The sequence below is a fragment of the Vombatus ursinus genome, unplaced genomic scaffold (assembly GCF_900497805.2).
Source record: "Vombatus ursinus unplaced genomic scaffold, bare-nosed wombat genome assembly UNPS02014807.1, whole genome shotgun sequence".
Lineage (NCBI taxonomy): Eukaryota > Metazoa > Chordata > Mammalia > Diprotodontia > Vombatidae > Vombatus > Vombatus ursinus.
Window position 1 is genome coordinate 22,841,145 of NW_020954585.1, and position 25,890 is coordinate 22,867,034.

The 25,890-nt window shown below is 41.2% G+C and overlaps 1 protein-coding gene across 1 annotated transcript in view; it reads left to right on the forward strand.

Annotated features, from left to right (window-relative positions):
• Positions 1–25,890, forward strand: part of MPRIP (myosin phosphatase Rho interacting protein) — a 186,045-nt gene that overhangs the window by 138,048 nt on the left and 22,107 nt on the right. Inside the window, exons 10-16 of the mRNA XM_027874439.1 lie at positions 1,198–1,254; positions 3,522–3,590; positions 4,489–4,578; positions 9,362–9,471; positions 13,322–13,895; positions 15,297–15,413; positions 19,247–23,101. Of these exons, the coding sequence (XP_027730240.1) occupies positions 1,198–1,254; positions 3,522–3,590; positions 4,489–4,578; positions 9,362–9,471; positions 13,322–13,895; positions 15,297–15,413; positions 19,247–23,101 (4,872 nt within the window). The remainder of the gene's footprint in view (positions 1–1,197; positions 1,255–3,521; positions 3,591–4,488; positions 4,579–9,361; positions 9,472–13,321; positions 13,896–15,296; positions 15,414–19,246; positions 23,102–25,890) is intronic.

Consider the following 25,890-nt stretch of genomic DNA (forward strand, 5'->3'; position numbering starts at 1 on the left):
CCATCTCTTGCTTTGTGATTTCCAGAGAACAACTCCTTCCTTGGCCTCTTTAACCTGTTCTAACAGTTGCAGTGAAAAGTATCAAAATCTAGTTCCTAATAGTGGAGGTTGGAGTCTTAGTGCTTCTGAAATGTGTGGAATTTATAGACAAAATAAGTATGCTGGCCTGGTCAGAAGGGACCTATATGTTGCAGGGAGGAGGCCAGAACGGTGAAGAATTAAGGCAAGTCCAAAAGACAGGATCCTCACATATTCTGTTCTTTTCCTTAATCCTAATCTGACGAGAACTAGTATATGCAAAAAACCAAATGAAATGGAGGAAATAAGGAAAGACAAGGACTCTTTTAGGTGCTTGGATCCTACCTTCCTAAATCTGTGTGAAAGACCTAGGAGCATCAGGATTTTGTCTGTTACGTGATAGACATTCAATTGAAAAAAAAGCTGGGAGAGTTATCCTATCACTTAGTTTTGATTTTTCCAACTGTGCGATCTATTCCTAGTTTATAGGGAAACAAGTAAATAAGAAATGATCTTAATTGGTCAGTCAGACACAAGGTCATTCTGGGGAGGTCACTGCTATCATTAAGTAATGAGTTTTGCTTGGAAAATCAGCACTGTGCCTATCCCTTCTGTTGGAGATGACGAATTTTCTTCTCTGACTCCACCAGAGATATTTCCCCTTTCTGACTGAAGGGGCATCACTTTGTGCTTTAATCTGGGCTTTTGTGACTCTTTGCCACCCTCATATAGTTCACACTGAAGAACAAATGTTTTTGTCCTGGGATCTCTCTCTCAACCTCATCACTCCAACCTAGTGCGTAGGGGTCTCACTTAGGAGGAAGTGATTCTGTCCTCTCTTGAGGAGTAGTCAGAGCCACTCACCTCTGCTGCTGCTGAACATACAAAGAACTAGAGGGATGATCAAGTCCACTTCCATCACGACCACTCTGAGCACAATTTCTCCCTGTTTTCTGAGGAGTTTGTCCAGTATCGTTATGGAACGGAAAGCAACATGAGCAGTGTTGTTGGGTACCAGTATGGTTACACAGAACAAAACCTTCTTTTACTCAGCATCCTCCCAATAGGAAGAGATGCTTGTCACCTGGTGTAGAGCACTTCTGCTCCTAATATTTGCCTTCTTGCAAGGAATGAAGTCTCTTAATGCTGTCCTGTAATTCTTTCCCATTCTCTTCATAGCCTGATCTGCTGAACTTCAAGAAAGGCTGGCTGACCAAGCAGTATGAGGACGGCCAGGTGAGTTTAGTGCCTGCTTGGCCAGGAGTTGAGTCAGAGCATGGATCTGTTAAGGAAGTATCAGTATCTTCTTTCTCTGTCCCCAAACTTCCTGGTTTAATTGAATATTTTTTACTACTGATCCATTTGACTGAGAACCTCAGAGGGAAGAAGTTTATGCCAACTACTCTTAGGAGGAACCTTGGGTGTGTGTGTGTGTGTGTGTGTGTGTGTGTGTGCGCGCGTGCGCGCACATATACGTATGTATATACATGTATGCATACATACATATATTTTTCCCCCAAGGTAGTTGCTTCTGCAGGATGCCCAAACCTGTCTGCCCCATTTGCTCCCAGAAATAAGGGGCTTGGTCCCAAGGCTGCATTTTAAGGCTCTATATCCTACTTGTCTCTGAGCAGCCTTTTAAAAAATATATATGTATTTTTTTTTGAAAGCCTTTTTTCCCCTCTAGATTTATTTTATCATTTTCATTCCATTACCATTTTAAACCTTTCTCAGGCTTTCCTTCCTAAGAGCTATCCATGGCACTGGTGAAATGGACTTTTTGTCTCATATCTCTGTTGAACTATTTCAGATGAATGAGTGTTTTCCTGTTTTCAAATGCTTTTGACATCATACCTGTCTTTTCAGTTGGAAAGCTCCAAGAATATTAAAAAATATTTTTAAGAAACAATTTTTTAAAATTAATCTCTCTTTCTCCCTACCTTTCCCCCTCACTGACTTAATTTTTTTTAAAAATCCCTTAATACATATTATCTTAGTCCAGCAAAACAAATTCCCACATTACTGAGCAGCCTTTTTAGAAGGTCCCTATGGGCTCTTGGTTTCCATAGTGGAAGAATTATATCATTGGGTTAGTTTTGTTGCTCTCAACTTTTCATTAGCCTCTTTGAGCAAGGCTAGAGGCACCTCTGGCATCTGACTCTCTCACAGTGGAGTGGAGAACACTCCTGAGCAGCTTGAATCTCAGGTGGAGAAACGTGAAATGAAAATGATTGCATTGGGGTTCTGATGGAATTATCACTTGCCTGTTTCCCCTCCTTCCCTCTTCCCCAAGCCCATCTCTGCCCCTGAGGAGTAAAGTTGAGTGGTGCCATGGATGGAGCTCTAGGCTTGGAGTCAGAAAGACCTGAGCCTCAGAGACTTACTAGTTTTGTGACCCTGGGAAAGTCACTTAACCACTATCTGCCTGTTTCTTCACCTGTAAAATAGAGGCAGTATTAGCACCTACTTCCCAGGGTGGTTGTGCAGAGATAAAGTGAAATAACATTTGTAAAGCGCTTTGCAAACCTTAAAGCTCTCTATAAATGCTGTTACTGCTATTATTATTGTTGCTACTACTTGCACCACCACTACTACCACTACACTCCAACCCGTTAAGCCTGTACAGGAACGACTGACCTGAAGATGAGCTCGTGTTAATGCCTCTGGCAATTGGCCAGCCTCTGCTTTACATTCACGTCCTTGCAGTGACCTCCCTGGGTGTGGGGGAGAAAGGGGAGCTTTAGGGAACTAGGACCTGCCAGGTAGCAATGAATTATGGTTGGCTAACCTTCCACCAAAGGGTGCTCTGAAGGTTCCTACCAGCCCCAGAATCTACTTCTTGTTTCCCGAATGACTCTTTCCAAAGGTCATCTTGCTTTTTTCTCTTTCTCCTCCATATCCAATCCCCTTGGTTTTGCCTGAAGATTCGAGTTTCCCTCATTGCCACCCACAGTGAAGACTTGGGAACTTAGCTGGTTAGTTTGCTGCTATTGGCTGCAGGCGTGAGAGAAAAAAAAAAACAAAAACACAACAAAGCAGGTGCCCATCTCTTTAGCCAGCCAGGTACATCTCAGTTTGACCACTCAGGGCCACCTGTCACCTTTCCCAGGCTTCATTGGTAGGAAGCCTTAATTATGAGGCCTCTGATGGAAAATCAGTTGAGGGCAGCAATGCAAGTGGGCTGTGTTCACCAAGCACCCAACACTGTGGATTCTGGAGAAAGCCCTGCTGCTACAAGCCCAGCTCTTGGCTTTCTGGGTTGGCTTTTCACTGGAGAAGATACAGCTTCGCAAGTTGTCCTGACATAAATGCATGGCTGCTTGGAGCATAAGCAGTGTCCTCTGTTCCACCAGTCACTGGGAGGGGCCAGAGTGTCATTCGCTTTACCTGTGCTCATGGGAGGTATTCCAGGGGTTATACTTTCTCAGCTGCAAATCAGACAGGCAGAGTTAGATCCCTAAAAAGTATTCATGTATCCTTTTAAAATTTTTTTTTTTATTTAGTGGAAGAAACACTGGTTTGTCCTGGCAGATCAGAGCCTGAGATACTACAGGGATTCAGTAGCTGAGGAGGTGAGCATCTCCTGTTCCACCTTTATTCCAGAGTTAGCTGAGTGAATTCAGACTGAGTAGAACCAGGGTTGTCTAGCAGTGATTCTGCTTTCTTTTTGCCTCAAGTTCCTTCCTTTGTTAATTGAAGGGTGTTAGTATATGTTGTCTTGTGTTTCCAGATCCTGTTGGGAAAGTTTGAGTACAGTGAGATGCTTTTGATGTTCTTGTTAAATGTTTTCCTGTCTCTGATGTTTTGCTTTTAGAAGACTCCACCTAAGAGAGATATGTGTACAATGTGGCTCACCAGCTTTTCCCTGTTCTTTGGAAAATGTTAGGTAAAAAGCTCAGGATGAATGGTCCACTGTGTTTTCTTTATGATGAGATAGATAGTCTTAGCATGCTGAACTCCAAGAAAAAAGAGTTCAGCATTTCCTATTGTTACCTGGATAAACAGGGCAGCTTGGCAGTGGAGTTGATAGAAGGCTAGGTCTGGAATCAGGAAGTCTCTTCTTCCTGAGTTTAAATCTGACCTCAGACACGTAATAGCTGTGTGACCTTGGGCAAGTCACGTAACCCTGTTTATATCCATTTTATCATCTGTAAGATGAACTGGAAAAGGAAATGGCAAACCACTCCAGTATCTTTGCCAAAAAACAAACAAAGAAACAAGCCCAAATGGGGTCACAAAGACTTGACTGAACAACAACCTGGATAAATACATGATAAATCATGTTAGCTTTGCCCACTTAATAGGATCTTAAACCCACAGTAGCCACAAAGTTAAAGACCAGACAGAAATGGCTCTTGATATGGACTTTTTCCTTAAGTTTTGGGGGAGAAACCCCCCCCCCCGCACTATTTTAAATAAACCTCACTGACATAGGCAGTGCCCTTTATGATTCTTTCTTTTCTTTTCCAGGCGGCTGATTTGGATGGTGAAATTGACCTGTCTACCTGCTACAATGTCACTGAATATCCAGTCCAGAGAAACTATGGCTTTCAGATCCATGTAAGCAGAACAAGGGCCAGGAAAGAGCTCAGCTCACAAATTCTTAGGGTCATAGATTCAGAATCGTTTGGAGGAAAGGGACCTCAGAAGTCCTTGAGATGGAGGTATAGGGAGTCTGAGGGACACAGCTGTTGAGGGAAGTGGGATCAGAACCCAGGACCTTCCAACTCTTGAGTTACTGTGCCCACCACACAGTTGTTAGAGAGGAGAGATGGGATGAAACAGAATGTGGAAGACTTTTTGTTAAGTGGACCGCCACCATCTACCTTGTCAGTAACTAGTTTCAGAAAATTGAGTACATCTCTGTTCTCAGGATAATTCATCTTCCTATGAAATACTATACTTTTTTTGACTGGGGGGAAGGCGGGGAGGGGTGTGGTCTAGGTAATGAGGTTAAATGACTTGCCCATGGTCACACAGCTAGTAAGTGTCAAGTGTCTGAGGTCAAATTTGAACTCGGGTCCTCCTGACTTCAAGGCTAGAGCTCTATCCACTGCTTCACCTAGCTGCCCCTATACTATACTTCTTTAAGGGGAGATTATTCTGGCCCCCAGTTTGTCGCTGTAATTTTTCCCATAGTGTGAATTATGGAGAAAAATCTGATACCTCCCAATCAGTGTTTTCTGTTGTCATAGCTATTTATTACTGCTTTCACTGCTTCTGTTACTTTCCATTATCACCCAGTTATCCTTTCTTTTCTGTTATTCCCTTCAGTTCTAATCTGAACAAAGAATAGCTGTTCCTGCATTTCCTGTTCTTAGAATCATGGAAATCCTCTTTGGGATCTTTTGCAAGGAACATGAGGATCTGAGATGAAATTGTTGAGAGCCACTGATCTATGCACCAACGGACTAAGGCTATTATGGACAGCTAGGTGAAGCAGTGGATAGAGTGCCAGCCCTGGATTCAGGAAGACTCTTCTTCCTGAGTTCAGATTTGGCCTCAGACAGTTGCTAGCTGTGTGACCCTGGGCAAGTTACTTAACCCTGTTTGCCTCAATTTCCTCACCTGTAAAATGACCTAGAGAAGGAAATGACAAATCTTTCAGTATCTTTGCTAAGAAAACCTCAAACAGGATCATGAAGAGTCAAACATGACTGAAAACAAGTGAATAACAACAACAAACTAAGACTAATTCATCAATTCATTCAGTGAATATTCTGTGAATAAGACTTGGTCTCTACCCTTGACAAGTTTGCAACCTATAGGAGAGGGAAGTTATATTTACAGATAGAATTATGATAAAAGAGAGTATGTGATAAGTATAATATGAGAATTATATAGAAAAATAACTTGTGTGAGGAATAATAATAATTGACAATGATATGACACTTAAGCATTTCCAGACAGATTTATGTTATTTGATCCCCACAGTATTTATCATACTGTGAGGTGGGTATTATTATTATCATTTTCATTTGTTTTATAGGTGAGTCACCTAACACTTAGAGAGGTTAAAAGTCTTTCCAGGGTCACACAACTAGGAAATCTTGGAATTGGAATTGGAATCCATCTGGCATTCCAGTCCAAAATGGCGCACTTTGGCTGGTGTGATCAGAGGAAGGCTCACAGAAGATGTGGGATTCTGTTAGTTGTTAATGTAGAGGTAGAGCATTTTAAGCAGAGGTAACAACGTGAGTAGTAAAACCAGAGCATAAGCACAAAATTTATTTTGGGTATAGTAAGTTAGAGCAGTTTAGCCATATGAAAAGGAGTGTAAAGAAAGATAAAAGCTGAAAAGGAAAATTGGAACCCTATTGCAGTCCTTGAAAGCCAAGCTTAATGAGGTTGGATTTTATTCTCAGGCATGATGTGTTAACAAAAGTTTTTAAGCAGGGAAATGATCAAAACTGTACTTTAGGAAGATTAAGAGAATAGTCATGCAGCATGAACTAAAATGTGGGGAAAAGACTTGAAACAGAGATTGGACTATTGCAATAGTCCATATTAGAAGTATAATAAAATTTGAACTATGGCAGCAATAGCAGGAATGGAAAGGAGAGGGAAGATCTAAGAGACACTTCAGATAAAGAATTGAGAGAATTTAGCAGTTATCTTTTTCCTTTGTTTTATTCCCCATAGAAAAACAAGTAGTATTTCAGGTTGTGGTCATAGGAAGAATGGTGGTATCATTAATAGAAATGGTGAGTTGGGGGGATCGTTTCCTTTGAGAAGGAAGATTAGACTTTAATTGTGAATGTGTTGAGTTTGAGGTGCTTGTCAGGATATCCTGGTAGAAAAGTCTAGTGGGTAAGACAGGTCTGGAAATATAGATCTGGAGCTTGGGGAACTAGGAAATATAGGTCTGGAGCTTGAGGAACAATGTTTAAGGGAAGAGACAGTGGAAGGATTTGGGAATTTGAATAGATATTTTGATATTTGAAGCTGTTGGAGTATATAACAAATGTCACCCAGTGAGAATATGGAAACATGAAAAGAGGACTGAAGACAGAGCCATAAGGAACACTCTCATTTAGATGAGAAAGTAGGGGGAAAGGCATTTAGAAAGGCAGCAGCAGGAAAATCAGGATAGGGACGCAAGTAGAGATGTTCAAGGTGGTGCTCCCTACAACATGTAGGGAGATTGAGGAAGTACTGAGTTTTCACTATCATCTTATTTAAATAGAAAAATTGACAGGAGGAAAAACAAATTTTAAAATGAATTCCATCAGGAGAGAGTTGATAAGACAGCAAGATAAGTTTGGCCATGTCAACTATAGACTAGATTTATATTTTCCTTTAAGAGGAGGGAGAAATATCTGATGTCTTGACCTTTCTCTTTTAGTGAGTGTTAGTAGGCGTCTCAACATAGTGACTGAGGAGATGAATTTTCAACTTTGACTTTTTAGCATTTATGTTGGTAGCTTCTGTCTGTTTTTGTACCCATCTCACAACAATCATTCTATCATTTTCCCATTAGCCAATTTTCCAGGTGGACTGGAAGGTTAAAGTCTTTATTTTTATCACTTTTTAAAGTGTCTTGTTTGAATTAGAATAAGAACATAAAGGTGAGGAATCAGCAAAGCATAAATCCACTTCAGTTCCATGAATATCAAACATCAACTTTGTGTAGGCTTCTTGTGTCTGAAGCTGGGGTCTGATGACCCTATCACTCCCCTGCTTAAGAAGCTCCTGTGTGGCTCCCTCTTGCCTGTAGGGTAAAATCTAATCTCCTGGTTGGTTTTTAAATTCTTCAGTGTTTGACTCCAGCCTGCCTCTTGGGGCTTTTTGTACCTTCAACCCCTTCCCCTTTACTCGCCCTCTTTTCCTTCCCTGCTGGTCTGGTTGCTGCACCTCATACACAATAGCACATCTCCAATCCCTGTGCCTGGAACACGCTCCCCTCCTCTCCTCCGCTCCCTCTCACCGAGTCTCTAGCTTCCTTTATTGAGACTTAGTTCAGGTGTTGCCTCCTATGGTAGACCTTTCCTGATTTTCCCCAGTTGCTGTTTCTCCCCTGTTTGGAAATTTCTTTATTTTCACTTTGAATATGCTTTTTGTTTAGTTTTCTGTGTACATATTGTTTCCCTCCAATAGAATATAATCTCCTTGGGGGCAGAGACTGTTTCATTCTTATCTTTATATCCCTGGTGCCTAGTCCATGATGGGCACTTAATATGTCCTCAGTGAATGAGAACACAGTGTGCTAGGCCCTGGTGATACTGAAGAGAAAAAACATGCTGAATTTGCTCTCAGGGAATTTGTGTTGTAATGGGGAGGGGGATGGATGCAATTTGTAAACCAAAAAAAGTGTGATAAAAGCTAGAGCATATGAGGGGAAAAGGAGAGATCCAGCCATGTGCTATGAAAAATTTGAGGAGGGAGAGATCATTTTCTCCTGGGAAGGCTTCATTCATGAACGACATCAGACCTGAGCTCTGCTTAGAAAAAAGAGGATTTCAGCAGGGGCATGAGGAGTAGAGAAGAGGATAGAATACATAGGGTGTGGATGTTTCTGAATAGCCTTATTGACTGAATTTCCAGGGGAAGAAGAAGAACCCAGGACTACATTGGGAAGCAGCTTCATTCAGATGACAGAGAAGTAGACTCCATGAAGGGAGTAATGTCACTGATGATAGAAAGATGGCTCAAGGGGCAGCTAGGTGGAACAGTGGATAGAGCACCGGCCCTGAAGTCAGGAGGACCTGAGTTCAAATCCAGCCTAAGACCAAACCCTTGACACTTACTAGGTGTGTGACCCCGGACAAGTCACTTAACCCCAATAGCCTAAAAAAAACAGAAAAAAAGGAAAAAAAAAAAAAGAAAGAAAGATAGCTTAGAACCAGCTCACAGACAGATGCCATGTGTTAAAGATTGTATTTTCTCTTATAGGCACTAGGGAGCTTGAAAATTTTTTGAACAAGTGGGTGACATGGTCAGAACAGTGCTTAGGATTTTCCTAATCAGCTACTTTTTGACAGGTGCTGCCTATGCTCTGATGGAGCCAGATGATAACTTAATCCCATTCCAACAATATGCACAGTTAAACAATTAGTTAAACAGAAGGCTGTGAAGGCTGGTCGCATTTAAAAAAATATATTGGTCATGGCCATGTTGTTTCTAATCTCTAGATGTATTTTGAAGCTGGTCTCCAAGATAGACTACCTTTAGAGGTCTGGGACTACCAACCTTATTGGTAAAGTCTCCTTTTAGACCCTGACTACAGTTGTCCAAATCCATTTCAGATGATTCCGATAGAGAAGGGAAGATAGAATTTTGAGCAACGTTTTGATGCATCTTTATGTCGTCATCATTGATTAGGTATTTATTGTGTTCTCTCTAGACAAAAGAAGGAGAGTTCACTCTGTCTGCCATGACTTCTGGAATTCGACGGAATTGGATCCAGACCATCATGAAACATGTACACCCAACCACTGCCCCAGATGTCACTAGGTAAGTATATTAAAAATATCCCCAGAGTTCTTTTAGGGATTCTTCCACTCTCTTCCCATTTAGCTTCCTCTTTTCCTTCTTTTTTCATTTTTCCCCCCAGGGGTGAGGAGGGTGGCAGGGCTACTTCTTTATCAAATTAAAACAAACTTGGCTTTCCCTCTTCTCCTTCATTCACATTCTCTTATTGGTCATTTCCCATGTTGGGTTGCATGGTTTCTCTGCTGGTATTTTTTTTTTAACTATTTAAGGGGTTCTTAATCTCATTTTTTAGCGCTTCATTTGGTTGAAGGTGGTATTCATACTGTCAGCTGCATTGCTAGCTGTAAGTCTGTTTACATCTTTCTCCCACATAAGAAAGGAGGTGATTCTCTTTGGCTATTGCAATCTGGTTGAACCAGAGGCAAAAACGTTTTTCTGGCCTCCTGTAAAACATCTTAGAATTTCTTTCTCTTAGAATTCTCTCTTCTCCTCATTCCTGAATCTCTTAATTTTCATGCAACCAGGAAAAACGTCTATTTGAATCTCTCGGTGCTGAAGCCCAGGTTGGAAAACTGTGTTCTCTCCTGTTTTAACATTTTGTGGTTTGTATATCTTGTGATTCACTGCATGTCTTCCCTTTCCTGCACTTCAGGTCAAAAGTCCTGCAGTTTTCCTTTATTAAAAGGTGGGAGGTGAGAAAGGGGGAAGAAGGAGATAGCAGAGAAACTTGATTCATTGGCATACACATATATATACATTTACCTAGATATCTAGAAATTATGTATGTGTGTGTGTGTATGTATACACACACACACCCACACACCCACACACACACACACACTCTTATACCCATCACTCTGTTGTACCAATTGTGATTCCAGATCCATCTCTCACATGGATATCTTATGATGCAAATAGGTATAAAGATAAGGGCAATGACAGGAGCCATAATTGACATTTTAAAAATATCAGTATTTAAAATTTATCCTTAAACTTTCTTTTCTGATGGGAAATTTGGAAGTAGACTATAAGCTTAAGTATTCAAATTTGAAATATTCAGTGTGTGAGCCTACAGCTTTGAAGTAGACATATAACTAATCTCCTTGTTGATAGTATTTTCTCTTCTTACTCACCCCATCCCCCACAAAGAAAAGTTCCTTCTCATAACCCTTTAGCTGCCTCTCTTATCCAACCAAAAATCCTTTAGATCAGAAAAGAACAGAGAGGGAAAATGAGAGGGTTTTTTTTTAAACAGTTAATCATTTTCTAACACATCAATCTGCATCATTTCTATTGTTTCATTGACCTGAAAAAGATGGATTGTACTGGGTCTATAACATTAAATCTGTGTATCTCTTGGACTCCCTCAATGAATGACCTTTTTTTTTTTTTCTGGCTTAGTGGCACAATGCAATTCCAGTGATTGGATTCTAAAATAGACATGGATCTCTGGGAAGCTAGGTGTTAGAAAAACGGTTTTATAAAGACGATGCTTTACTCGTTACTGCTCAGCGCCAGCAGGATCCTGCCACCCTCATCAGTGTTGAACAGTCAATCAGTGAGCATTTATTAAGCCAGGCCTGAAGAAGCAGTTAGTTTGGCTTCTTTACCAAGACTGCCAATATAAAAATCCAGCTGTGATGGCTTTTGGGGGTAGGATCCTATAGGAATTCTGTATGTGTTAGAGTGTATGAGTTATACTGAAAGTGTAGCAATGTAGTTTTCCTAGTCTAATATGATGCTGAGAAGTTTGGTCTTGATTTGGTAGCTTTTAGGGATCCCTTCAGTGTTTTTGAGCAGGGAAATGGTTTCATCAGAGTTGTGTCTTAGGAATCGTCTGTGGGATGGATTGGAAAGGGTGGAGCCTGAGGACCAGGGACTTTTGTAATATCTAGGATACTGGTAAGGCTAATCTAGAGTTATCTTGAAATTTTTGTTTGCAAAGGATTTTATCCATATCTACTCACTGTGTCCGGTAAAACTTAGGTAGGTCAGAAGATGCAAGGATTTAAGGTATAGATAGCTAAAAGGGTATGGCTAACTTGGGACAACTTTGCCTTTTGAGGGGCTTTTAAAGAGGATGGACAACATATCTTTTGTCTCCCCCTACAGGGTAATATTATTCTATACTAATTGTATTCTTCTGAGTTATCTTTACTGCTGGGCTAATTCTGAATAGTACAAGGTTGGTATGCATGAGTTCTATGTAAAGGCTTTATTAGCCATTTAATCTATGAGTATAATATTTTAATGTTTTCCTTTTAACTTAGAAACTCCAAATTTTTTTTCTTTGCTAATTAGCTGCCATGATAATATGGTGTCCTCTGTGGATATAATTATGGCAGAATTTCTATAAGAAATTTCAGGGACCCATTGATCATCTCTTCGTAACTTGCACCTTGATAGTCTTTGTGAGACTAGATGGTGTCATCTGATCCCAGAGGATCTCTTAGTGGGTATGTCATTTTCTTGGGCCTTCCCAATTAGTATTTCATGACCAAGTAGGGTAGAATACTGATAACTGTAATTCAGGTCAGTCCAAACTCATCGCAAGTAGGCCAGAATCATGGGGATTTCTATAAATTAATGCATATACCTATGGGCTCTCTGTCCTTAAGAAAAGTAACCTTCATTTTCTAAGTTTTCCTTGTGCCTTGATTATTCAAAAATAAGCTTCTTTAAGGGTCAAACTGAAGAGACAGCAAAAGCTCACAGTGCCAGCTGCTAAAAATGTCATTGCATTAGGATACTGTTTGGCCTTTCCTGAACCCAAGGGACACCAATGGCAATATGCCCTAGGCCAGTCTGATGTCTCCTGCAGAAAATAAGAAATTAAGTGTCCATTGCAACAAAAAACATCTTGGTTTCACCTCTTTAAAAAAAAATTGGGGGGCGGTTAGGTGGCGCAGTGGATAGAGCACTGGCCCTGAAATCAGGAGAACCTGAGTTCAAATTCAGCCTCAGACCAAACACTTGACACTTACTAGCTGTGTGACCCTGGCAAGTCACTTAACCCCAATTGCCTAAAGAATAAACAAATAAATGAATAAATATAATTAGAGAGTTGGATGGGGCCTAAACATTTCACTTGTCTTCCCTCTTCTCCTTCCCCTACCCAAGTCCCCAGGCTTTTGGGTAGAACAGTAACTAAATTGTTTCATACAGGTTAGGTAGCTAGCCTCTTAAACATCTCCGTAACTTAGCTCAGTCTTCTTGTTTCTGTTTAGCTTGATCCTTAAGAATAGGTAAATTTTCTTTGTATCTGTCCTCTACCCTGGCGCTTAATCTTGTTTTCTTGTGTTCCGTCTGCCGCTAAAAATAGTTAACATCACCTTTAACGAAATCGCATCTTAACAGAGTAGGAAGGGCTGTTTCAACTCTGCAGTTGAAAGACTCCAAGTTAGGAATTTGCTCTTGGTTATTTGCTGTGACCTATTCTTTGATCAATCCCAGTTGAACTGCAAAATTTGCCTTTTTCATAATTAAAATTCCTTCTCCTCCCTGTACTTGTTTCTTTGAAGGGACACTGTGTGTGTTTCTAAATAGCAAGGGATAACATAGGTCAACTTCTACCCCTTTTTCCACAGCCAAGATCAGGTTTGAGTGATCATGAAGGAACTGACAGATGCTGAAAACAGGAGGTTTTTGGTTTTTTAGTTTTTTTTTTTAATTCTTATTTTCTAACTTAAAGCTGGAACTGTAGTGGAAATAAGAAATAGTGAAAGTGTCTTAGGTTGAGTGATTTTGTTTGCCACTTAAATATAGCAGCATCTTTAACTTTAGCATCTAGAGCATGAGTAATGGTGAGGACAGTTGACACTCTGAGAGTGCCCGACTGATAGATACTTTCCTTATGTTTTGTTTCAAATAGCTCATTGCCAGAAGAGAAGAATAAAACCAGCCCTTCCTTTGAGGCCTGCCCAAAGCCAAGTGAGAAACAGGATGTGGACCAAGCCGAGTTGGATCCTGAGCAGAAAAGGAGTCGTGCCCGGGAAAGGAGGCGAGAGGGACGTTCTAAAACCTTTGACTGGGCTGAGTTTCGCCCTATCCAGCAAGCCCTGGCTCAGGAAAGGGCCAATGCCACAGATTCCTCTAAGATACGAGAACCTGGGAGTTCAGAAATGGACCTAACGGACCTGGAGAAGGAGCGTGCGCGGCGGAGAGAAGAGCGGCGTAAACGCTTTGAGATGATTGATTCTGTTGATGGGCCAAGTGCGGATGACACTATCTTACGGATGGAGGTGGACAGGAGTCCGGTGTTACCAGTGGCCACAGAGCTGAAGCCACAGAATGTCCATGTGGAGATTGAGCAAAGATGGCATCAGGTGGAGACTACCCCTCTTCGTGAGGAAAAACAAGTGCCCATTGCCCCTTTACACCTGTCTTCAGAAGATAGCAGTGACCGACTCCCAACACAGGAGCTAACCTCCTTGTTGGAGAAGGAGGTAATATTTGTCAGGGTGAGAGAGAGGGAAGGGCCTCTTTCTGGAGAGCTGGACATTGGAATAACTTTTCTCTTTTGTCATAAAGGAACCTCTTGGACTGTATTATCCTAGAAAAGAAGACTGCTGCAGGGTCATGTGACACACAGCCCATAATTTCCCTCATCTTTTATCAGTGTGGGTCTGATTTGGTTTGTTTTTCTTCGATTTGGAAAACCAATTGGAAAACCATTTTCATTCTGTCTTGTAGCCGCTACTAGAAAATGGCTTTCTCCAAGATGGGAAGGAAATGATGCCATTTACCAGTCTAGTCAAATGCCTTATTAAAAAGATTTCCTTTTGATTTTCCCGAAGAGATAGAGTTAGTTTTAAGGCTGCCATGAAGGAGAGTCTAAACTTGCTCACTTTGTCTTTTTATTTGAAGTTTAAGAGATGACTGAGAAATTTTTTTTAATTGTGAATTTGACAAACATCAGCAAACCCAAATATTTCAATATACTAAGGATTGTATGTAAAACCACATACAGTTGAATATATTTTACAGATTGTATATATTAAATTAAACACAGCAGTCACAAAACACTTCACCTGTGAGCATTGAGGAGGCTTAGTCATATACTGAGTGATGGATTACATTGACTTTTTTCCTCACAAATGGATGGCATTTCTTCTGTCTTAGTAAGAGGCAGTGTGGCATAGTAGATAGAGTTGGGCCTGGAGTCAGGAAGACTTGGGTTCAAGTTCTATCCATGAGCATGCTGATTTTGTGGCCCTGAAAAAATCCCCCACCCCTTCGTGCCCTTAGGCAACTCTAAGAGACTCTAAGTTACAGAGAAGGTTCCTCTCTCCTTTGATAGTGAGTGTCCATTCCTGGACACTCCCTATAGTGAAGATATCACACTTCTGATAAAACAAAAGGAGAAAAGGTTGTCTTATGAACACAATTCCTAGCAGAGGTGGGCAGCTTGCCTTTTATTTTCCACAAAAGTACTGGCACATGCCTGTAAATGGGATCAGCTCCCTGGTGTCAAGTGTTCGGCCTCTTACACAGGCCTCCTCATTCAAACTCTATCAGCTGACTGGTTTGTGTCAGAGCCAGGCTGGAAAAGATGGGGAAGTATGTTCCTTTTAGCCATAGGGTACATAACACAGCATCTGGTTGTGGTTGGTATCAATCCATCTGGCTTATTTATTCCTAAGATGCTGTGATCAAAGGAACAGTCAGGTGTATTTACTAAAATTTGTAAATTCTAACAAACACTTAGTTTATCTTTGCAGCAATTGAATCCAGAAATATATTTGTTGGTTTTTTCTTGTGCTCATTATCCTGTTTTTGTCTGTTTGGGTTTTTGGTTTGGGTTTTTTTTTTTGCCTTGTTCTGGATTTTTTTCTTCTTCCCGACAGCTGGAGCAGAGCCAGAAAGAAGCCTCAGATCTCTTAGAACAGAACCGACTTCTGCAGGATCAGCTAAAGGTGGCTTTGGGTCGGGAGCAGAGTGCCAGGGAGGGCTACGTGTTGCAGGTAGGAGAACAGAAGGGGATCTGCTGTTTTCTATTGTACTCATGCTCACTGGGCTTCAGTGTAAAGGTGCATATCATTTGTGTCCAGGTCTATTAGAAACGTGCAAAACCTGACCTCTGGAATGTGGCCTCTTTAAACACTTATTTCTTCAGGCCTTCCTCACATATGGGCTGGGGATTTTTAGTCAACATGGTATGAGCTAAAGCCTTGGTTCTATATTCAAGGAATTTACCTGAAATTTAAGAATTTATTTAATAATATTTTTTTAAAATTTGTGGGGAGAGGGTGGAGAGGAAGGAATATATTTTGAAAAACAGTTGTTCATATCTGGCAGAAACAGGGTTCTCTTTCCTTTTGGCTCTCAGAGTACTCAGTGAATATTTACTATAATAATTCAATCTAATAAACATTAATTACTTGCCTGCTGTGGTCAAGGCACTTAGTATGTGCTGAAGATACAAGGACAAAATGAAAAACAGTTCCTGCCTTCAAGGAACTTATAATCAGCTGTGGGAAAAAAACACGTAAACAAATGTTTCTTCTTACCTTCTCAAAATGTTTTTTTTTTACAAACATTATCTTCTTTATCTTTATAATAACCTGTAAAGGTAGGTAGGTAAGATGGTAGCCCCATTTTGAGGATAAGGAAACTGAGACTGAGAAGCAAAATGACTTCCATGGGGTCAGTGACTAATAGGAGCATAGATAATAAACCAGATGTAATCTGCCCAGGGAAGAGTACATGAGGACTGTCACTTCCTTTGTCCTGGCCATTATACTTCAAAGACTGCATTAACTTTCTTGCCTACCATATCGCATTATATTAAACTCAACCCCACCTAGACCTTTTTCAGATGAAATGCCATTCAACCATGCCTTCCCCATCTTGTATTTGTAAAGTTTAATCTTTGAACCTAGGTGGAATAATTTACGTTTTAAAATTAATTAATTAACTCACATTTATTCCTATTAAATGTCATCCTTTTGTTCTTGATACTTAACACATCATCCACTGTGTGCATTATTTCTCCCAGCTTTGTGGGTCAGGATCAGAAAGCACTTTCGAAACTGTCAAGTACTAAATTGATATGAGTTTCTGAAAGTTCTATAAAGAAGTGCTCTTTGTTCCCAGAATACTCCATCTAGATAAGGAAAGATGATTGCCTATGAACCATAAAGATTGCTCTTTGGCATTGAGGTCAGCTGGCAGCTGAGATAGAACAAAAGCAAATAAGAAATATGCCTTGGGACCCTCACGTCTCCTCTAGAGGTGGAGATGTTTGAATACCTTTTCTTGGAAGCTTTTCTGGGGGCCCTCATTCTTCTGGGTTAGAACAGCCAGTGTGAGTGTGATGGCTAGCCTTTGAGAGAGGCAAATGAGATTTTTGTGATACCAAGTAGGGGTTTTAGAAAGCTTTCCTCAGATTCCCTCCGCCACCCGATGACACTGCCTCACTGTCTCTTCTCTTTCCCCTTCCCATCCCCAGAACAAAACAGTCATGACTTTGTTGACAGGATCCAGATGTTTCTTTTGGCCTCAGTTTTTCATTGTTGCCAGCTGTGGCTTCTTTCTGTGGTCTCTGTCACCTCTAGTAGTAGCTTGGCCACTGCTTTTCCTGAGGCAGATCTTCCTGTCTTTGGCTTTCAGACCTAGAATTATAAAGCAAGTACAGCTATCATCTCTGTATAGTAAAAATTAGTTCTAAACCCCAGCCAAAGACCTACTTAAGTAGAGTATGTCTTCACATACCTTCTATACAGCCAAGTTCCAAAACAGTCCAGGAATTGGTACAACAGGGACAATCAAACCAGAAAGTGAACCAACCTCAGATGTGGGTCTAGTGGCATTACTGCTTCCCCTTCTGGGCATGTATTTCTTCCTTTGCTTTTCTTCCCTTCTCTCTTCTTTCTTTTTCTTTTTGTCTCCCTTTCTTCCCATTCTCTTGTCCCTTTCCTCTTTCCTTCTTCCTCTCTTTTTTGTCTTTTGTTTACTTTCTCTTCTCCCTCTCTCCTTTCCTTCTCTTTTTTCTTCTCCTCTTCTTTCTCTCTTTCCTTCTTTTCCCCTTTTGCCCTGACTAGTTTGAGCTTGTGGACTAATGGCTCTTTGGACATTCCTCAATCCTGTTTGTAGCCCCCCGAAATGTGATTCAATTCCTTCATTGTTCCAACCCCCTTAAATTTTAATTTCATGTCCTATACAACCTTGAACCTAGAAATAGTAATGATTTTTAGTTCTCTGTCCCACAGAAATGATACTGAAATCTTCCCTTTTTTCAGTCATTTTTCAGTCATGTCTGACTCTCTGTGACCCCATGTAGGGTTTTCTTCACAAACAGATTGGAGTGGTTTGCAATTTCCTTCTACAGCTCATTTTATAGATGAGGAACTGAGGCAAATAGGGTTAAGTGACTTCCCCAGGGTCACACAGCTAGTAAGTGTCCGAGGCTGGATATGAACTGAGGAAGATGAGTCTTCCTGATTCCAAGCCCAGCGCTCTATCCACTGCACCACCCAGCTGCCCCTCAAATCTTATTTGACTGTTCTTATATGGCCTATTTAAAAACCCAACAGTTTGGGGTTCTAAATTGAACCATTTAAGTATGTGGGATCACTACTCGTTAGCTGTTAGTGGTATCTACTGACTAATAACAGATTTTGCACATTGCTTTCTTGATAAATGCTCTTTATGGCTAACCTGGATGATTGCATAAATCTTTCACTGAAGCCCCCAGTTTCAGTCCTTGGGTACTAACTTTTCCTTTGATTTATTGCTGTTACTTCTCATGATTTATATAGTGCTTGGAGACTTCTCAAACACTAACAGGAGTCAGAAATGTACAAGCACACTTTATCATTCAGATATCTTGAGGTTGTTCATCAGCCTTTCTGGGTGGGCTCTCTAACATGCTGGGAGGGCAGTATTGCATGATTTTGGTTTTAAGCATGGATTCTAACTAAACGTAACTGAGTGTCACATCTGTGGGCTTTCCTTACCAGAAAACAGAGTACCACAGGCAGGCCAAATTTTTAGGCTGGGCTGCTTTTTTCATCTTTGTTTCATTTTTTTTTTTAATTTTTGAAAAAATATTAGTTCTGTCTACTTTTGCATGCCTTCTATTTCATTTTTTTCCTCTTTGCATGCTTCACTTCCTTGTTTTGAATTCTACAAAGGTTTGTTTGTTTTGTTAGTCATTTATTTTCTTTATGATTCCCATCCCCTTCCATTTGTCTATTTATAGGTTAAGATTAAATCCTCTGTGTTACAGGATTTAGTAACATTTCAAAAAGAAATGAGCAGCCTACAGAAATGTCATCCCAAGCAGCCATCTTCCCTTCTTGTATTTGGCAGGAAGTGATGTCATTTACTTGCACGTCACTTCATTGTTTTTTTTTCCTTTCAGGATTTGCTATCCAGAACTGTGCACTTTTTGTTTTGCAAAACAAACAAACAAAAAATTGCAGATTTCTCCCCTCTTTCCCTCTTGTCCTCACTTCTGACCTTTCTCTTGTCGTTTTGTCTTCGTTTTACTTATTGGTGTGTTCCATTTTTCAGTTTGATTTGGTTGATTTCTCTTAGACTCTGTTATATATTAGAGCTGTTTGATGTTATTGTCCGTGTTTCCTGTCTCCCTGGAAGCAATTGCTTAAAAAACTAAGATGATTTGTTGAATTTTATAAAATAAAAAAAAAATTTTAAATATGCAAAGGACAAAGGCCATCCAAGATGGGCCAACCCAAGGAACTTTTCTATGGTCCATCCTGACCAGAGGTGTGACACTCAGAAATGAACACCAAGAGTGTTACTAATTTAATATTTGATCAATTTTTTTAAGACTGAGGTGGCCACCTCACCATCCGGTGCCTGGCAGAGGCTCCATAAAGTCAATCAAGATCTCCAAAGTGAGCTTGAAACCCAATGCCAGCGCCAGGAGTTGATCAATCATCAGATTCAGTCCCTGAAACGTAGTTATGGGGAGGCAAAGGACATCATCCGGCACCATGAGGCTGAAATCCAACGGCTGCAGGCAAGACTGAGCAATGCTGCTGCAGAACTGTCTATCAAAGAGCAGGCTCTGGCCAAGCTCAGGAGTGACTTAAAGATGGAAAAGGAAAAAGTTACAGAGCAGCTGGAAGAGTGGCAGCAGAGCGAAAGCACCCTGAGCTTCCAGCTGAGAGCAAGCGAGCAGCAGCTCCGGAGTGCGGAGGCCTTGCTCCTTGAGAAGACCCAGGAGCTGCGGGACCTGGAGATGCAGCAGGCCTTACACCGAGACCATCAGAAGGAGGTGCAGAGGCTCCAGGACAGAATTGCTGACCTCAGCCAGCAGCTCGGGGCCAGGGAGCAGGCTCAGGCCCTCATGGAGGAGAAGCTGCAGAAGAATTACGAGCTTTTGTTGGAAAGCTGTGAGAAGGAAAAACAGGCTTTGCTGCAGAACCTGAAGGAGGTCGAGGACAAGGCCTGTGAGTATGAGGATCAGCTTCAAGACCACGAGCAGCAGATGGAAATTCTTCAGAAAGAGAAGCTCAGTGCAAAATTTGAAGGCAGTGAGATTGTTCATCAGCTGGAGGAGCAGCTGGAGATGAAGGAGGCTAGCATCCAGAAGCTCGCTGAGCACATTCAGAGTCTTCAGGAAGAACGGGATGAAATCAAGCAACGGTTCTCCGAGCTGATGAATCAAGTTGCAGAGTCTGATAACAAAGTAGCTAAACTCCAAGAAAAACTCAAATCATGGGAGGTGGATTATCAGACTCTGGAACAGTCTTATCAGAAAGTACTGGATCAGTTCCAGGGTATGCACACAGTCCTGAAAGAAAAGGAAGAGGAATTGAAACACATCAAGGAAATGCATGAGAAAATTCTGGAGAAGAAAGATGAGGACCTCCACGAGGCTCTGGTGAAAATGGCTGCTTTGGGTGGCAGCCTGGAAGAAACGGAAATGAAGCTGTTCCATGCAAAGGAGGAGCTGTTAAGAAAGGCTGCTGATGGCAGCCCTAAGGACATGGAAGAACCATCCACTAGACTGGACACGCAGGAGGACAGCTCTGCAGATCTGGGACCACTCGTCCAAGCTCCTGAAGCACCACTGGGTTCTTACCACACACCCCTGCAGAGTGAGGAAGCTGATCAGAAGGAAGTGTGTGGTGAGCTCTCTGAGCAAGGCCTGGAAGATGCCACCGCCTCCCTCAAGTCAACAGAGCCTCAAGATCAACAAGGGCATCAGAAAACTATTGTGAAGCCTGACGGAGGAGCCCCAGGTGCTAAAAGGCAGAGAATTCGTTTTTCTAGCATCCAGTGCCAAAAATACATTCATCCAGAAGGGTCAGAAAAGAACTGGACAAGTAGCACGTCTTCAGATACCAGCCAGGATCGGTCCCTCTCTGAAGAGAGCATGTCATCAGAACCTATTCCTAGCTGTATCTCTTCTGGAGTCAGTGACCCTGAAACGTATCTTTCCATAATACATTCCTTGGAAACCAAACTTTATATCACTGAGGAAAAGCTCAAAGATGTGACTATGAAACTGGAGAGTCAACAGGGTCAAAATCAAGAGACTTTAATTGCTCTTCACCACCAGTGGGCTGGTATGGAATCACAGCTTCATGAACAATTACAAGTCAGTTTATCCCAAGTTGGTGCCTTGGTTTCACAGCTAGAAAATGAAAGACAAGAAAAGCTGAAGATGGTAGAAAACCATGTTGGTGAGCTGGGGGACTTCCAAATAAAAAACAGTCAGGCCCTAACCTGTTTAGAGAAATGCAGGGAACAGCTGAGATCTTTGCCAAAGGCTGAAAAAGAACTAGAACAAGATTTGTGTATGGCTACTTTGGCCAGCCTGGAGGCCACTTTATCCAATGCCATCCGGGTTTTACATCACTTACCATCCTCTTCGAATGCCGTGAGTCAGGCTTCGCTAGGAGAGGGCAGTTTATTAAATGAAGGGAAATCAACTTTACAGGTACAACCCCAGGTCCTTGAACTGACTGAACAAGAGCAGTTAAGGTTACTTTCTCAGAGAATTGCTTTTGAAGCTTCACTGATCAATCAGATAGCTGAGTCCTTAAAAAATACAAATTCTGACATTTCCCATATCCTCCAAGAGATTTACCTGACAGCAAAGGTGGCGATGGAACCTACACATGTGGTTAACACAGCTGCATCCTTAGCAGATACCGTGTCTAAAAAATTAATACTGGAAGGTGAGTTTTGGAACCAGATAGAGGAACTAAGTAAACATTTGGAACCACATAGGGAAGAGGAAGCAGATAAATCAGAAGCTGACCGTTTCAGTTTTCCGCAAGACCTTGTCACGGCAATAGCAGATACTGCATTGATCAGGGCAGAAGTTGGTTTAACTGCACAGTCAATGAGGGAGTCATTTTACCAGAAGTTAGAGAGCATTGAAGACAACCTCAACAGGACCAGAATTGCACTTCGACAACATAAGTGTGTGCTAGGTGAAATCCTGAGAGCCTATAGGACTCCTGATTTTGAAAGAGTAATGCAACAGATTTCAGAAACCTTTGGTTTTCCTGATGGTGTTACTGGAGATCTGGTGGTAACTGGGGACTGGAGCTCATCAGAAATGCTGCCGGGTCCAGACTCGGGTGGATCACGGGAGTGCCCTGGCTTGCCAGATCAGAGCAGTGTGGCGCTTAATGAGCAGATTGCCCAGCAGCTGAAGGATAGGGCCCAGGTCTTAGAGGAAATAGCGTCTGCTGTCATCTCGCTTCCCGCAGTGGCGTCCTCGAGTGACTGTCAGCAGCTTCTCAAGGCTTCACAAAGCCTTTCCTATTTTAGTTGCTTAAGTCACCTTGGCTGTTATTCTTCCTTATTAGTTCAAGATGCTATTGTTCAGGCTCAGGTTTGTTACTCAGTCTGCAAAATGAGGCTGGAGTATGAAAGGGAGCTCAAGTTTTACAAAGAGTCCTGGAAGAACAGTGTGGATGCCTCGTACCATGAACCGACACAGGCCATTGCTGCCCTTCGGCTGGAGTATGAAGAACTTGTTCACAAGCAGAAGAATGAGTACTTGGAAGTGATTTCCATTATTGAAAGGGAAAATGAGGAGCTGAAAGTAAAAGTTGCTCAGCTGGACTGCCAGCAGCGGTGTTTGGAAGAGGTGGAAAGTAAACACAGTGAAAGCATCTTTGCTCTGCAGGATCGGTATGAAGAGGAGATCCGAAGCGTGGTGGAACAATTAAACAGCACCAAAAACACTTTGCAGGCAGAGAGAACCAGGGTCCTGAGTCAACTCGATGCATCTGTGAAAGATAAGCAGGACATGGAAAGGTTTCACGTGGAGCAAATGCAGACCCTGGAGGACAAATTCCAGCTGAAAATAAAAGAATTGCAGATAATTCATGAAGAAGAACTTCGGACCTTGCAGGAACATTATACTCAGAACTTGCAGTGCTTACAAGAAACACTGAGCCATTACCAAAGGCAGAACTCAGAAGTACCACCTTCCACAGAGCCCCAATCCATCCATCACATTTGGCCGCCAGACCAACTAGATGGTGCCATGCTAGTGACTGAAGGTGAGCCAGATTCTATGACCGGGCTGAGAGAGCGCATCCAAGAGCTGGAGGCCAAGATGAACGTCATGAGGGAAGAGCTGGAGCATAAAGACCTGGAGGGAAATGCCTCAACTCTGAGGGAAAAATACCAAAAAGACTTTGAGAATCTGAAGGTTTTAAAAGCATCATTTAATTTACAAAATAGTTACTGGGGAGAGCATTACCCTTTTAAACAATGCAATGTTCCTGTTTGCTCGGGGAAGAATTTTCCTGATATATTTTGGCTTTTAGGCTGGAGTTAAGCAATGGCTTGATTCTAAGTTGAATGCCTTGAAACAATGGTTATGTTTTAAATTGTGTTAACTACATGTGTTCTTCGTTTGCCATGATGCAATCTTATTACATTGCTCAGGGCTTCTGGTAATGGTCTTTCAGTTTGACTTTAGCAAAAGGATAAGAGAAAAATAGCTTCTCTTTGGAAAGATTCCTCAGAGAAAAGCTTTTGGTCATTTTTCGTAGGGTGGGTGGGGGAGCTGCTATTCCCAGAGAAGAAAGACAAATGGTGAAAATACATTTCCATGGCTTTTTTCCTATTGTTTTATCAGACATGAACATTGCATAATGTTTTTCCTTCTGCTTGAGATGCCCCTTTCATGACTTCCCTATGAAAGCAGTTTTGCATTTTAGAGTTTGCTTTTCCTCTCTTTTCCTTTTCCCAGACTCCCTCCTTATCCTCTGTCTTGATAAAAGAACTGGCACCACCGGCCTCAAGCTAATCCCTTATTTTTGAGATCTTTTTAGAATGAAAGGTTATGAAATAAGTATCACCTTTGCTAAAGGGCAATTCAAAGATCTGTTTTGCCCTTTCGTGTTTGATAGTTCTAAAAGAATTTTATGGGATTTTCCTCTGAAATAAGAATTTTTGCGAGACATACAGTGCACAGTTCATACAGTACCCTGTGTAATTCCACTCTTGGTTGGATTGGACCTTTCAGTTTATAAGTTTCCTTCATGAGAATATGTGTTTTTTCTTGCCATACATGGGTTTACCTATTTCCTTTTTCATCAACTTTGAAAAATCACTTTTTCCCCTAATTGTCCTCATGACCACAATTTAAGTGATGCACTGCCCTTTGTATGCAAAGGTAATGGTACATAGTTAGGTCCTTTGACTTGTGCCTATAGTGGTGATGGATTGTACTAAACCATCCACACTCTTTCTCCTACTTCCTCTAGCTACTAGGGAACAAATTTGCAGCCGCTCAAGGTTTGGAAGTTCAACCTGTAGCCATAGAACAATTCTGTCTTTCTGTTTTTTAAGTTCACTGGGCTCTACTGGTTACTATCCCAGATAATGTGTATAATGGCCTGCTCTTAAGTCATCAGAACATTGGTTTTAAATATTTGTCTGACTTTTACTTCCCTTTCTTTAGAGGCCACATATCAATTCCATTTTCCTAGAATCTGGTCCCCAAATGAGCCTCATCCAAACTCCCCAGAACATGTTGCTCTCTGTATTTAGAGCATCAAAATTTTGAAAAGACCAATGCCCTTCTTTTATGGTACAGTTGCCCCCGATGGCATCCTTAGGAGAATTCTGGTATCCAGGAATTTTCTTTGCTGCTGGCAGACTGACAGTCTCTCCTGCCAGACTCTGCAGCCAGGATCCAGACTGCATAAATTTCATCACTCCCACCCTGAGAGAGCAGATAGAAACCATCAGCTTTGTATTCTAACTCTTTGTTCACAATGAAGACTGACTTGAAGAGCAACCCTAGTCCATGCAGAACACAAGCGCATAGATGTATTGAGATGGAGAAATTAGATAGCTTGTATTTTATTGAGAAAACAATAATGGATAGCAGTAGAGGAAGTATTTACCAACTCTTCCTCAGATTACATTTGCAGCAGCTATGTGGTATCTGTTGTAAGTGAAGAAATAAATCATTGAAGTCTTTTGAAAGCACTCACTTATCTTAAAACTTTTTGTGTGTGGAAACTTTTGCAGAGATAAGGAAAAAAGTGTCCTTTTTTCATATCCTCTATGGAGTTAGTTACCCTTTCATGGGATCTAAGTGAGTCTTTATAATTAAATTTCTAGGTTTTATAATCAGCATTTACATTCAGCTCAATACTTCCTATAAAGGTTAATTGCCTCCTATCTGTGGGATAGATAGATAGACAGACAGACAGACAGACACATACATATACATATAAAAAAATCTGACTTCTTTAGCCTGCAGTTTAATCAGTTGTGCTTAGATGAGGCCTCATGCTAGGCAACATCACACTAGTAGTTAGCAAGAGATCAGAAAGGAAAAAAATGTTTCAGGATGAAAAAAATAATAGCCAAAGACTCAGACCCAGACACTCTATGCATAATAATGGTGACATAAAATGGGCAGGCACCTTCATGATTGAAATGTCTTTATTTAGAGAATTTCTTTGAGGGCATAGCATTGCTGGATTTATTTCCACCTTAGTTATGGTGTATTTCATCAAATTTCTGTGTCTGGTTTGTCCACATCAATTTTTATAGAGCTCTTTGATATACCTAGAATTGTACTAGGCTGAATGAGGTGACCTATGAGGTTCCTTCCAACTGTGATTCAGCTTCTCGGCCAAATTCAATTAAGCAAAACTCATTAAGTGCCAACTGTGTACAGAGAACTTTGTTAGTTGCTGAAAAGAGATATAAAATTTAAGTAAGGCATGATTCCTACCCTCATTGAGCTTAATAGTTTAGGACAGAAATAGGACATATGCGAACACTTATTCACTACCTCAAGGATGTGTGATTTGATATCTGGGCCTTTTCTACCAATGCAGTTCCTTGCACACAGTAGGTACTTAATATTTGTTGAACTGGATTGTGTGCCTTAGCAAATAGGCTGCTGCAGCTGAAAAAAGTCCATCATTTGGTGTTCTCTAGGGAGTAAACTTTTTTTTTGTTTTTTTTTGG